The following is a 15,032-nucleotide window of genomic DNA, read 5'->3' on the forward strand; positions in this document are numbered from 1 at the left end:
ACCCGAGTAACGCGATGGGCGGGGCGGGGGGGAGGGAGCGGAAACAATGAACCAATCAGCGACGGAAGCCCCGTCCCAGCGGGCGGCAGGCCAATGAATCGGCTTGGGCGCCATTTTTGATTAGGGTAGCGGGACGGCTCCTCCGCTCAGGCCTCTTTGAACATTATGCCCACATTAAAAATGGAGGCAGTTGTGGTCACGTGAGGGGGACCACGCCGGCTCTGCTTGGGGCAGGGCTAAGTGGGAGCCGAGCAGCGGGTGTAACGCCACAACCCTGAGCCTGACCGAGGCGGAAGCGCATGCGCGGCCGAACTGAAGCGGAGAGAGGAGAGTAGCGAGCAGCCCCGCCCCGTCTTGCTCCTGAGGTTTCAATGACTTCCCCCTGCTGAGCCTGGGGGCGGGGCTGTCACTTCCTCCCTCCGGGGTCCGAGGCCAGCAGCTGCCCTCCCTGCCCTCCTCACTCAGCATGCGCAGCCCACCCGCCCTTCCCGAGGACGTCGTCAGCCTCCTGGCAGGTAACCCGGGAGGGGGCTCCCAGGAGGCTGGGGCAGAGGAGCAGACATGGGGGGCTGGCGTGGGAAGGAGGGGTGGCGGGGGCAGAAGGGGTGGGAAGGAAGGGTGGCAGCTGCACCTCCAAGAATGGTGGGTTATTTTGCATTTATTAGGTGGATTGATTCGTTTCTGTGTTTGCTTGTCATCACACGCTTCCAGTGTGGTGCTTGCAGCAGGGGGGAGTGTTGGTGATTGGAAGGGGAGAGTACAGGACTGAGAGGAGAGTAGTGGTGCAGGTGGCAGGGTGGTAAGAAGCTGTGATGCCAAAAAATGGGGTTTTTTTATTTGTAAATTTTTTTAAAAAAATCTTTATTTTAGGGGCTTGTGGTATTTCTGAAAGTAGTTTCTCCTTTAATGGTGAAAAGGCCACTCCTCATTTGTGCGGTTTTATAATCTTTTCCTTCCCAATTATTTTTTTTGTATTTAAAGTTCCCCCGCAGGCTCTGTTTACTTTGATTATGCTCTTTTTTTAAAAAAATAAATAAAATATCTGCCTTCTATTTCAGTACAGCTGAAATGAGGAAGGACAGGTCTGCTTCTTACTTCCTCGGTCTCTCACACACAATATATACTCTGTCTACTTATTCCTGATTTTCCATTTTTACATATTGTTTGCTTAGATTATATTTACAAATAATATTCAAACATGTACATGCATGTGTCTCTGCACACTTTCCTGCAACTGCTCAATAATGTGCTTTCACTTATTTTGGAGAGAGAAACTAGGGGTGAGATGGTTCTTCAGTCTTCATGCCAGTTTTGATGCCTGGCCCCTTTGCTGAAACTGACAAGGGTACTAACAATGTTGTAGCCATGTTGGTCCCAGGACCTGAAGAGATCTGTGAAAGCTCAAAAATCTTGTCTTTGGGCAGGTCTACAGTACCATTTAATTTATGTCCCTCTGAGGGTTAAACCCCCTCCGGCCCCCGAGCCACACAGGTTTTGCACTGTCCACAGCGGTCCTATGACAGCAGGAGATGCTCTCCCACTGACATCGCTTATGATTCTCGCCGAGGTGGAGTACTTTTGCCAGCGGCAGAGCACTCTCACTAAGGGATAGCGCATCTTCACCAGACATGCTATAGCAGCGCAACTGTGTTGATGTAGCGCTGTAAGTTAGACTTGCCCTTTGTCGCCAACAGAAGTCAGTCCAATAAAAGATGTTACCTCACCCTCCTTTTCTCTCTAAGGATATGAACAGTGATGTAAAAACCTGTCCACCAATTAGGGGCTTATATTGGAATGAATGGATAGTGAAGCAGCCATCATGTGACCAAAATTTGGTCACTACTGACCTTGGCTGGATCCTAACCAGTGAGTTGAAAGGTACCTCATCTAAATCTTTGAGAAACATAGTTGGTCTAGAGCAGGGGTGAGGAACCTACGGCCCGCAGGCCGGATCTGGCCCGTGGCAGGTCTCCCCGCCATAGGCCGGAAACCCCAAGCTTCACTGTGGGGGGAAGCTAGGGTTGCCAGGCTGTTAAAAGTCCATTTGGCTCCATGCGGCTTCCGGAAGCTACCGGCATATCCCTGTGGCCCCTATGAGCAGGGGCAATCAGGGAAGCCCAGCGTGCTGCCCCAAACCCCATTGCCAGCTCTGAAGCTCCTATTGGCCAGAAAACCCCTGGCCACTCTGCCTAGGGGCCAGACATAGCGGCTGCTTCTGGGAGCAGCGTGGAGCCTTGGCAGGCAGGGATCCCCAAGCCTCTGCACCTCTCCCTGTGTGGCCTACAACTGTGTTTTTTTGTGGGTCAGTGGCCCTGTTAGAAAAAAGGTTCCCCACCCCTGGTCTAGAGATCCTTTTGGCAGTTTAAACATGCCCCAAAACCAATAAAACAGAAAAATGTATTAGTTCATAGGAAAACAATATAGTCCTAGATCACCTGGCTTAATTCAAATGTTACTGTGTTGGTGCATCACATATTGTTTCAATAAAATGTGAGAGATTATGGTGTGGCTATGTAGGTGTTTATATGGACATGATGAAGTGTGATGAACTGACTACTAAGGAATACTTTCTCACCACAGAAGATGACCAGCAATAGTCTACATAAAAGAGGCTTTAGAATGGTTTGAGGCATACTTTGTTATGCGTAAGATTTACACTAGTGTACTTGATTTCCTTTTCCCCCCCTCTCCCCGCAGCACTAAATAGCTTATTGTTACTGATTTGGGGTAAGTTATACATCTCAAAACTCAGGATTTTTTAATTCGCTTTGGAAAAAACTACTTCAGTTTGAATGGTTAAAGCACTGGAGAACTTTGTTTCTATTCCTGGTTATGACAGACTTCCACATGACCGTGGTAAAGACACTTAAACCATATTCTTCACATTCTAGTGCTTTAAATCCACACTTGGGCACCTGAAGAAATGGCCTGAATTTCACAGGGACAGAGTACTTACATCTCCCACTAGTTTTAGTTCAGTACCACTTAAAATCAGGCTACTTATTTAGGTGCTTAATGTTAAGGAGGCAGGTTTGCAAAGTAGATTCAGAAAGGTTAAGGCTATGTGGTGTCTGAGTGTAATTAATCTTTGTAAAAAATATTGGCCTAGAACCCCTTTGCTCTGCAGTAAAATCATCTGGAGGAAGGAAATCTCTATGAAGTTACCTTGTAATATTAGGGGCAGGAGGGGAAGGTTTGTTAACATCCCTCCCCCCCCCCCCATCCCCCTGGAATAGGCTGCAGACTCCAAACCTGGAAAATTTCCAGGGATCCACAAGGTTCTACAGGAGGGGACCCAGGGGCATCCTCATGAAAGTTTTGCTTCTGGACACCCTGCAGCTTCCACCCTCCTGAAGTGCTGCTGGGAACTCCTCTTGGACATGGCTGCCCATGAGATCTAAGGGGATCTATGCAGATGAGACAATACAGTCTGAGTTTGTATTATTTCTTCTAATAATGTGCACCCTCTTCCTCCCCGCCCATCCTGTTTAGTCTCCACTCTCTCCCCCAGCACAGACTGCTTGAAGAGGCCTCTATAAGGCTCAATGAGGCAGCGCTGCAGAGGCAGCTAATGCCTCTCCTGTACAGGCTGGGAGGTCAGCTGTACATGGAGGCTCTCATTGATTATAGTGACTGAAATGCAAAGTTGACTGTCAATAAATACCTAGTCAGTCTGTAAAATACCCTTGGGTTACAGTTTTTTAGATATTTAAAAATGTTAGTCTCTAAGGTGCCACAAGTACTCCTTTTCTTTTTGCGGATACAGACTAACACAGCTGCTACTCTGAAACCAGTTCTTCTATGGTGAAATGAAGCTGTACTTTTTACAAGGACTATCTTCAGTAAACAAGTTTAAGGACAAAGTGATGTGGGTTTTTAAACTTTTCTTAAAATAGTTTAAAATTTAGTACAACAAGAACAATATCTAGATCTTTAAGTTACAGTGGAAGACATATTTACGGTTTAAGTTCACACTCTGGTTTAATCAGAGTACTTGACGGAAAGCGTACTTAACACTTGTTCATCTCCTAGCTCTTTCTGAGCATAATAAAACTTGTATAGAGTTGAGAGACTATTCAGTTGGTTAGACATGATACTTAAGAATTCTGAGGGACAAGGGGGTGAGTAATAACAGATATTGTCTCATTAACCATTACAGACATGTCTGTCCTTTGAATTGTGGTGGGGAGAAAAAGCCTTGAGGGCATAGATTGCTATTCAGTTGAAAACTTCACTTCTGTGTGCTTTTCCTAGAAAAAATAGGATAGCTTATTTAAACAACCCAACTGTCACAGGGCAAGCACACCCATCCCCTTTTGGGGCAGGGTGAGGATTATTTCCCCCACAGCTGAATCTTGGCAATCTTCCTGGGTCTTGGTACAGTGTGGCCTAGGGGTAAGTCAATAGGACTGCCCTTTCAGGGCTGTGTGGCCTAGTGGCCAGTCAGGGGAGTTGGCCACAACCTGGGGGTGGGTGGCAGCCAGGTAGGGGGACCCAGGCCCTCCCTGCTCCACCAGATCCCAGCTCAGGGTCCTGGTAGTGGCAAGTGTGCTCACCAGTGGTTCAGCAGGGAAACCCATCCAAAACACACTGACACCACCCAGCACAATGACTAGTGTACTGTGCTACTTCCTACCCTGTCCCTGGTGCAGTGGTCCTGGCATCTCCAAGTTCTTGGGCTCCTCAGCCTGTGTGGCTCCCAGCAGGTCCATTACTCCTTGGGCATCTGCAGGAGCTTGGGCATTCACCTGGGTCTCAGCACCCCTGGCTTCTACTACCCAGGGCCTCAGTATTTCCCAGTCTGGCATATACAACATATATCCTCCCTTCTTAACAGTCTACTCTGAGCTGGGCTGATCTCTTTTATACCTGGTCTCCAGCTGGAACATGACCAGCAGGGCCGAGGGGCGTGGCCTCCTTGGCCCAAAGGGTGGAGTTAACCCTGGCAGTACCAGTGCCCCACCATACCAACAGATACTTCATACAGATCATATACAAAAAAGCTATGTTAAAAGTTATTTAAGTTGCAAAGTTGATAGTTAAGCACTTTGAAAATTAGGAAATACTAGAGCTGAGGTTGCACAAGCAATCTCTATTCACCCCCCCCCCCCCATACACCCCAGTGTGTGCTTTATGGTACTGTCTTTAATTATATGATCACATGCTATTTTTTTTTGCACAGGACACTAGCCTCATTCTCTACACTGTCTAGGCGGTAGTTGAGAGAAGAGGCAGCGGTTCAGTATCTTTATCTTCATTAAATTAGTAACTCCTACCTTATTTACTGCACACCATCCAAAGTCTGCAATGCATTATTCGTCTCGGCCTTTTCTATGGTGCTTATTAATGTAGTGTTCAAGTGGCTCACAAATACTGATGAATTCATCTCTGTATTATCCCCATTTTACACATGGGGAAACTGAGAAAGAAACATGTCTGAGGCCACACACTGAATCAGTGGAGAGCCAGGGTTAGAATGCAAAACGCTCTGTCTCCAAACCATGTACTTGTTTCTCCAGACCATGCTGCCTTACTGTCAGAGAGGTGCTTCCATTGACTTCAGTTGTAGTTGTGACTACTCAGCACTTCTGTATATCAGACCCCAAGGGAGAGAAACACAATCAGGGACTTACTACCTATGAACAGTTCAGGCTATATAAATTGCAAAACAGCATGTCAAAGTCATATTCAGGACTCACATAATTTGTCAGACTACTCTGTTTATTAGCAAAGCGCTTTGCCAATGCACCCAGATATGTGAGCCCCTCTCTGAGGCTCATTCTAACTTATTTATACAATTAAGCCAAAGCCAATTTAACATAAGAGACAAAAGGAAGCAGAAACTGACAAATATACATACATATCTTATTTGCATACTAAAGTTTACCAATCTCCTAGCTCAGTAGGAGCTCTAAGTTAATTAGTTTGAAGACCCATTGTCTCACACTCCTTAATGTTTCTCTTCCTGACAACTATATTTCAACAAACCCTTCAAGTAGCATTTCTTTAATGAATTATAATTTCAATATAATTCATTCTACTTCACAAGCACATAGAGTTCCTATTGCAGAGACAGCATAGAACTGAGTTCTCCTGACTGGCGTTCATTTGCTTTAACCATGGAACCATTCCTTTTCTACCCAGTTGTCTCTAGCCTCATTTTCTATCCACTTCTTCCAACTTCTGCAACAAAGGAAGAGATCCTACAAACTTTCTCATTCACTTCATAACCCAGATTGGTGCACTGTACAGTGTACATTTATCTTGTACACTGAATAAGTCAGGGGTCCCTTGGAAAAATAGTATGTGATTATGTAATTAAAGATTGTGATAATGCATACACACAAGAGGAATGAATTAAGTTGCATCGTCAACTTTATTTCCTAACTTTTGAATGCTTGACTTTGCAACCTAAATAACATTCTTATCTCTTTTTTCAATGCAAAAAGGTTTTAAAAAATTATCTTGTGAGCAACTGTTCAACCTGTGCCATTGTGTATCATTGGTAGGGTTTAACACTGAACCTTCAGCATTGCAGAACAGCGTGAGCTACAGGAATGACTATACATTGGTTGGAAGCAGGAGAAAGCTGTTCCTGTAAAGTAGGAGGAAGGGCCACTGTGGCAATGTGCTTGTTGCAAGGGGTGGCCAGGGGAAGCCCAGTCCAGATCTCTTTCTCTTTTCTTTGTGTGGGGGTGGTGGTGATGAGCTCTTTACCTATGTGGTGCCCCCACGGGGGCAGAGATGGGTGGGGCCATGCTCTGTGCCCATAAGGGGAGGCAGGGCCCAGTATAGTGCTCTCTCTCCTCTTCCCTCTCTTGAGGAAGTTGTCTGCTCCTGGGGTTCCCAGTGCAGTATCAGTTGGTGCTGCTGCTTCTGTGGCAATGTGGGCCTGGCCTTATACTGAAATATTCATGTTAAACTGTTATTTTGCTATGTTGCCAAAATCGTGTTCACTATACAAACAGCAGAAGGGAAATTGCTGTTTAAAAATTTTTATTTTTTCAGCCAAATTTAAGAGAATTCCCTAGGATAAAGAAAAGGCATTTCTCTAGCACCAGGACTTTTTCTTCCTGATGAATGTCAAAAGACATCTGCAAATGTTGGAGGTGTTAAACCATCCCTAAAAAAGTCAAATGTTTCCTAATGAAAACTATTAGGCAACTGAAATATAGAACTTGCTACCATATTCCTTATAATTTAGGGTCATGGTCCTCCTTGAAAGCATGATGGAACTTTATAATACCTTTTGCATAAAGAATGACATTTGCTTCATTGTTGACCCATATTAGTGGAAAGAGATTTTATTTTCTCATAACTCTTTGATTCACATTCCATAAATTTTGGCTTCTGCTTAATCCAGAAGTTATTTTGGAGGTGTCTGCTTCCCAACAAATGTACATTTTCTGCTACTACCTACTCCACAAATTATGGTGTACAGAATGCCTACCTCCATGGTTTTGATTGCAAATAGTTTCTGAATTTCACTGAGTTTTTTAGATGTTTTGGGGTAATGGGGATTTCAGTCTGGGAAGAAAAGAATTCTGTTTCTGTTTTGAAGAGATCTTGTTGCTCCTGTGCAATGCATAAGTGATCTGTGTCTCAAACTCATGATGTCCAGGGTTACAATAAGGGTACCGCCAGCTTTTCATGTGTTGTAAGTACCTATGAAATGGTAACTTCTCTATTCTAATATTAAAAAAGTTAAAGAAGTTTTTGTAACTAATGTGTTAAGTATGACTCTGGCAGACCAAGTGCCAGCTCATGCCAAGGCCCCTAGGCCTCAACAAAATATTGACAAATGCATAGCTGGAAACCAGTCTGGCTCATTTGTGTGTTAGCATTGTTAAAATAGATGTTAAGTTTCTAAGAATGTGTTTAGTGTTTAGACTTTATGAAGTGCTTGTAGGATGCTGCATATAGTAATCTCACTTGTAACATCTGTACCCCATGGTATAAGGTTATATTGAGTGTTTGCACTGTAAACCTCTGTAATTGTATAAGTCATCAAACAGGAAAGGAGCATTAATTCATGTAAAATTCTGGCTTTCTACTGAAGGGGTTAGGTCCTGCCCACCAAAATCAAATGAGCCATTGTGAAACATAAAAAAACAAAGGCTTTATTAATAGCTCCCCCCCACACCCATGAAGAGGAGACATACTTGTGGACTCCTCCCATCAGCATGAACTCTGGGGGAAGGGAATAAAAATCCCTGACAAGAAGAAACTGGATCTCTATGTTGCTTGGACTTTGAAAGCGCAAGTTTTCTATGCATAAGCAAGGGATCCCCAGCTGCTTCGTTTAGGTTAGTCCTTGAGGACACACAGAACTTTCATATTACAGCCGCTTCTATCACCTTTTGAAACTTAAATCTATAATAGGATTGGCTGCAGGTGGTGTTTGGTATAGGATCTAAGGTGCAATTGACCTGGGATAAGTGACTGGTTCTTTGGGACTGGGAGTAAACTGAATACTGTTGTGATTTTTTTTTTTTTAAAGTGTAAGGGACTGTCTGTCAAAAAGGCAAACTTGCCTGGGTGGCAAGTAGGGTTGGTAGACATCCGGTTTTTGACCGGAACAGGTGGTCAAAAAGGGACCCTGGTGGCTCCAGTCAGCACCGCTGATTGGGCCGCTAAAAGTCCGGTTGCAGTGCAGGCAGGCTCCCTACCCAGCTCTGCATGGCTCCTGGAAGCGGCGACATGTCCCTCTGGCTCCTAGCTGCAGGGGCGGCCAGGGAGACTCTGCGTGCTGCCCCTCCACCGCCCCGAGCGCCAGCTTCACAGCTCCCATTGGCCGGGAACGCGGCCAAGAGGAGCTGCAGGGGCAGTGCCTGCAGCTGGGGGCAGCCTGCAGCTGGGGGCAGCATGCAGAGCCACTTGACTGTGCCGTGCCTAGGAGCCAGAGGGACATGTCGCTGTTTCCAGGAGCTGCCTGAGGTGAGTGCCAACCAGAGCCTGCACCCTGAATCCCCTCCCGCTCCCCTGTCCCAGCCCTGAGCCTCCTCCTGCACACAAACTCCCTCTTGGAGTCTGCACCCTCTCCTGCACTCCGCACCCCTGCCCCAGCCCTGAGCCTCCCTCCTGCACCCTAACCCCCTCATCCCTGGCCCCACCCCAGAGCTTGTACTCCCAGCCCAGAGTATGTATCCCCTCCCGCACCCCTGCCCCAGCCCAGAGCCCCCTCCTGCACCCTGAACCCCTCAATTCTGGCCCCACTTCCGAGCCCGCACTCCCAGCCCAGAACCTATACCCCCCCCACACTCCTGCCAGAGCCTGGAGCCCCCTCCCAAACTCTGAACTCCTCGACCCCAGCCCAGAGCCCCCTCATGTACCCCTCATTCCTGGCCACACCCCAGAGCCTGCACCCCCAGTCGGAGCCTGCACCACATCCCCTGCCCCAGCCCAGTGAAAATGAGAGAGTTAGCAAGGGTGGGGGAGAGCGAGTGACTGGGGGGAGATAGAGTGAGTAGGGGGCGGGGCCTCTGAGAAGCAAGTGGCGTGGCTGCTGGGAAATGGGTGGGGCAAGGTTGTTTGGCTTTCTGCAAATAGAAAGTTGGCAACCCTAGTGGCAAGATAGACAGGAGAACCCAAGGGGACTGTCTGTGACTCCATGTTAAAACTGTTACAGTGCTTGAGGAATTTATACTTGATACGTGGATGGTGAAATCTAAGTATAGAATTCACAACCAGTTTGGGGTTTGTGGCCTGCTTCTTAACAGTCTGCCCTGAGGTTGGTACTCACTCTCCTGTGCCTCTCCAGGCAGCTTAGACACCAGTATAGTCTTGGCAGGATTCACATGCCACGGGTCTGCTGGGTTTATAGCTCGTACCCCAGTGCTATTAGAAGTTTTAGCTTGATATTGAGAGTTTTTAAAGGCTAAAGAATAGACTCAGTGAGTGAATCACAGTCATATGATGGTCTTGACAGAAAAGACCTTGAAAAGTTATGCAAGGAGAGGGGAATATCCCTGTAATGGTGTGTACCTACCCCGCACTGGTTCAGCAGGGGCTAATTACACTCTGTGGGATGAGGAGGCCAGGCCCCCTTATCCCTGCTGGGCATGCTCCAGCTGGAACCAGGATAAAAAAGGGAGCAGCTCAGCCCATTCTGGGCTGAAGATTGTCATATGCGGCTTGGAGGGCCAGTAAATTTGGCTACCCCTGTTTTATACAATTAGTCTCTATACAGAAGTTTGAAAGGAGTCAGGTGTCTCAGAAATATGACAGGCATGCTAAAGGAAGATCTTTGACACAGGTGATTTGGTGTTGATTCCAGAGAAGAAGAACAAAATGCAAGATTTTTGGGAAGGACATCTTGAGGTGATAGAGGGAATGAAGTCACTTATAAGGAAACCCCCATGGCAAGGAGGAGGGCAAACAGTAGATGTGAATATATTGAAAGCTTACCTGCGTGGCAGGGTGGACTGGAGTACCCAAGGGGACTGTCTGTGACTCTATGGTAAGGCAGTTATAGTGCTTGAGGAGTTCGCATTTGATAGTTGGTGACATCTAAGTATAAAACTCACAGCCAATTTGGGATTTGTGCTCCACTTCTTCACAGTCTGCCCTGAGTTTGGTTCTTATGCTCCTGAGCCACTCCAGACAGCTTGACAATAAGATTCATCCTTTTCAGGATGTTAAGAAAGCCAAGTACTGATTTTTTTTCCCCCGTCCCCCTCGTTTCCTGCTGCATTTCTTCCACTGAACAAAAATTCCTCATCAAAATCTACTACAAGATTTTGTCTCCCAGGTTCTCTCCTGAGCAGCTGCTCATCACTCAGCTTTATGTTCTGAATTTCCAGTGATCTTTTCCAGATTGCCACATTTCACCGCAAGTCCCTTATTTTTTTCTTCAAATGAAGATAATTTATCCAGCATCCCAAAGCAGCTTCCTAAGACTAGGCATCATAGGGAGGGAAGACGCATGAGGCACAAGATGGTGGATCAGGTGCATGGATTAAGGAAGTCTAATTTATCATATTTACTTTTTGGTGTTGGGCACTGCAGCAGTTATATTCTTCATCTGTCCTCAGAAACCAGTCATCCTTCTCTTACCTCCTCATCAGCTGTTGCTGGACATGTGCCTTCCCTTCCCTATCATAAAAAAACTCAGAATAATTTTTGTACATTAGTTTTAAAACATAAACATCCATACAATTATTTATTGTAATGCATAATTTTCAGGCTGATATTGCTGAAATTAATGTTCATTGTAAAAGAATCCCAGGGTTATGTGCATATCTGAGTAGACATATCTTTGCAGCTGTTAATATGCATTTGAACAGTACTGGAATGGGACTGGAAACAGTGAGGTAAAGAGCCCTACACAAGCTTCCTAGTAAGAAATAGCCTCCAGTGATTTGAAACATTGTTCAGTTGTGTCTGCCATAAATTTGAGAATAAGTGTCATGTGAGTGGTAAAAATGGCATAGACTATTTTTTATACACTCATTACTCACTTACATGCCACGTTAATTGAAAAAGACAAACTATCTTTCTCATCTGACTAAGTTTACGTTTCTTTTCTAATCACATGTCAACAAACCACAATAGATGCAGTATAATGTGGCATATTGTGTAAATCTTAGGTTAATCCTTAAGATTGTTTACTGTAGCTCATTTGGAATCATGTTGTAAACTGATCTTGATTTGTATTAGTGTGCTGCTTTTCAAGAACTCCTTAACATTTTAGAGCCTGATCTTCGGTCATCTCTGAGGGGCATGGGGTGTGGAGAAGAAAATGTTCCAATCACCATATGGTGAGATTAGAACTTTGTCCTGAATGTAATTTATTTGAAATGTCCTAGCTGTTTGATTTCAATTGAGGATCTGAGCAATCTATGTGTGCTTTTGCTCTGTAAATCATTGAAGGGAATTGCTGGTTGTTTATTTTATCAGTAAATTCATTTTATGTTGGTAGTAATATAGAAAGATGGTCTTGCTTATGGTGGTTTAAGATACAACTGGACTGCCCATAAAAGATTCTATGTGGCAAAAGAAAGGTCTAAATACTTGTCAGCCTATACTAATGCACTGTTTTCGGCTAGCTGTCTTACAGTGGCAAGTCTGTCTTCATTCTTCTTTTGTAACAGATATGTTGTTGCTGTATAAATACAAATGTAAATCAAAACATGACAAGTAGCATGTTCAATGTGATCCAATATTTATTTAGCAAACTCTAGGAAGAAATTTTCCAAACCATCCGATGGTCTTCCTTGTGAGGGAAAAGAGCAAATGTTGCATGCATTGCAAATCGTGATTTATAGCACAAATGCAGAGGCAGCTTCAGAGGTGGTTGTCTGATAGGGAATAGGTCTAAAGTCAATTTATAGTAGATTTCTGTGCAAATTCTGAAGTCAGCTTGGTTAATTGCTTCCTAAAATTAGACCTAGTGCTATTAAGAGATATTGTGGCTGGCCATACTTCCAAAGTATATCTCCTATAATATGTTTACTTCAAGTAGAGCAGATATTTACTCGATTTAGTAATATACAATGCAAACAGCTGTGTTAGGTATGAAATGATTGTATCCTTGCAGAGCTGAAAGCCAGGCTGCAGAAGCATGTTCAGACGGCCACAATTTTTTTGTGATTTGTAGATTTTTATATTTTCCCATTTGTATAGTTTTCTTAGCAGAATCCTGAAAAACCTTATGTGAGTAGACTTCATGCACAAGAATAATTGTTGACTTCATAAAACTCCTCAGCATAAGACATTGACCACTCGCATGAATGAGGTTCTGAGGGATTGGGCCTTCTGTTTGTATTCTGCCTCCAGAAATTGGAAAATTCCCAAATTTGCCTGTGTAGACCCACTGAAATACTGTGATGCCCAAGTCCTCACTATATGTTTATATTGATAATTGCAAACAAAAATAACTCTGACTTAAACATTTCTACACAAAGGATAAATATAAATTATAAACAAAATAAAAATGTCTTTTAAAATTTTGATTGGTTATACCTATTGGCAATCAAGTTTTAAACTAAATAAACCATTTGATTAATTACAAATGAGTTAGTACCATATTTTAGTCCCCTGTCTCTTTTCTATCAGTTTGTAGTCTTTTTTGACAGCAATTTGTGAGTCAGATCTTATCAGTTAGATCTTTCAGTGCTGCATCTAGCGTTCATTTCACTCTAGAGTACTTCAGACAAGGTTAAGATAATTAAATATAAACAGCAGCAAAACAAACACTGTTATTAACATTAATTATTTCAGGGTTTGTATGTTAACTTTCTTTAGATAAGTTGGTGTGGAATAGTTTCTCCATGTCTATTCATCTTTGTAATTATAGTGCTAAATATAAACTGTCAGCAGAGGACCTCTGGCTCTTTTTGTTGCAGAAATATGGATTATATAGCATGTGCATACTTCTTGCCCTCTGGTCTGTCAGTGTGTGATAGAAGCAATCAAAATGTGTGAGAATAATGACTGAAAAGGGCAACAGCTGTGTTTTTGTTCAATGTCTCACTGTAACTGACAAATTATAATTGTTTAACTATAAAACCTGTTTTAAGAGGCTTTCTCACTGTTTGAATTAAACTAGTTGTTTTAAAAAGCATTTAAACAGAGATGCCATCATGTGCAACCATAAGGAACTCCCACATGTGTCAGCAGCAGGGTTTGAATCCAGGACCTTCAGATTCTCACCACGGACCTCTAATTAGGGTTGCCAACTTTCTAATTGCACAACAATGACACCCTAGCCCCACCCCTTCCCTGAGGCCCCATTCCCCCTCCCTGTCATTTCCCCAAGGCCCTGGCCCCCACTCACTACATTCCCCCTCCCTCGGTGGCTTGCTGTCCTCACCCTCACTCACTCACTGGGCAGGGTTTGGGGTGCGGGAGGGGAGTGAGGGCTCTGTATGGGGGTACAGGCTCTGGGGTGGGACCGGGGATGAGGGGTTTGCGGTGCAGGCTGGGGAGTGGGGCAGAGGTGTTCAGGGTGTGGGAGGGGGCTCTGGGCTGGGGCAGGAGGGGGTGAGGGCTCTGTCTGAGGGTATGGACTCTGGGGTGGGGCTGGGGATGAGGGGTTCAGGGTGTGGGAGGAGGCTATGGGTTGAGGAGCTGAGGGCTCTGTCTGGGAGTGCGGGCTCTGGAGTGAGGCCAGGGATGAGGGGTTTGGGGTGCAGGAGGAGGCTGTAGGCTGGGGGATGGGGCAGAGGGTTCAAGGTGTGGGGGGGGCTCTGGGCTAGGGTAGGGGGTTGGAGTGCAGGGGGATGTGGGCTCCATCTGGGGGTGCAGGCTCTGGGGTGGGGCTGGGGATGAGTGGTTTGGGGTGCAGGAAGGGGCTCTGGGTTTGGGGGGGCTCAGGGCTGGGGCAGTGGGTTGGGGCTCGGCGTTGGGGTGCAGGCTTACCTCTGGCAGCTCCTGACCAGTGGTACAGCAGGGGGGCTAAGGCAGGCTTCCTGCTGGTCCTGGCTCTGTGCTGTGCCCCGGAAGTGGCCATCAGGTCCAGCTCCTAGGCGGAGATGCGGCAGGTTGCTCTGTGCACTGCTCTCACCTGCAGGCACCGTCCCTGCAGTGTGATGCCGGTGCTCGGGGCGGGGGCAGCGTGCAGAGCTGTGGCCCCCACACCTAGGAGCCGGACCTGCTGTCCGCTTCCGGGGCGCAGCGCAGAGCCAGGATAGGTAGGGACTAGCCTGCCTTAGCTCCACAGCACCGCCGACCAGACTTTTAATGGACCAGTCAGTGGTGCTGACCGGAGCCCCCAGCGTCCCTTTTCAACCGGGTGCTCCGGTTGAAAACCGGACACCTGGTCACCCCCATCTCTAATGCTTGAGTTAAAGATATCCTTTGAGTGGACCAGATTTTTGAGGGGTGTGGTGTATACTTTGCCAGTGGATTACACAGCTGTTTTCCACTCAGCAGTAGAATGTTGGGGGTCAGGATTTCAGGAATCTGTTCCTGCCCTTGGGAAGGGAGAATGAACTAGTGGTTAGAGTAGCAGTTACAAGCATTGGCTCATTCAGCCCAAGAGGCAGTATGGCTAAGTGGGTGAGACTTGTATCTGTCATATTAGAGATCTG

The 15,032-nt window shown here is 45.7% G+C and overlaps 1 protein-coding gene across 2 annotated transcripts in view; it reads left to right on the forward strand.

Moving 5' to 3' along the window:
- The first annotated feature begins 308 nt into the window (after window positions 1-308).
- Window positions 309-15,032, forward strand: part of SKAP2 (src kinase associated phosphoprotein 2) — a 149,887-nt gene continuing 135,163 nt past the window's right edge. For both annotated transcript variants that reach the window (XM_073333650.1, XM_073333651.1), the window contains exon 1: window positions 309-515. In XM_073333650.1, the coding sequence (XP_073189751.1) occupies window positions 467-515 (49 nt within the window). In that variant the 5' untranslated portion in view covers window positions 309-466. The remainder of the gene's footprint in view (window positions 516-15,032) is intronic.

This window comes from Lepidochelys kempii, chromosome 2 (assembly GCF_965140265.1).
Source record: "Lepidochelys kempii isolate rLepKem1 chromosome 2, rLepKem1.hap2, whole genome shotgun sequence".
NCBI classification, from domain to species: domain Eukaryota; kingdom Metazoa; phylum Chordata; order Testudines; family Cheloniidae; genus Lepidochelys; species Lepidochelys kempii.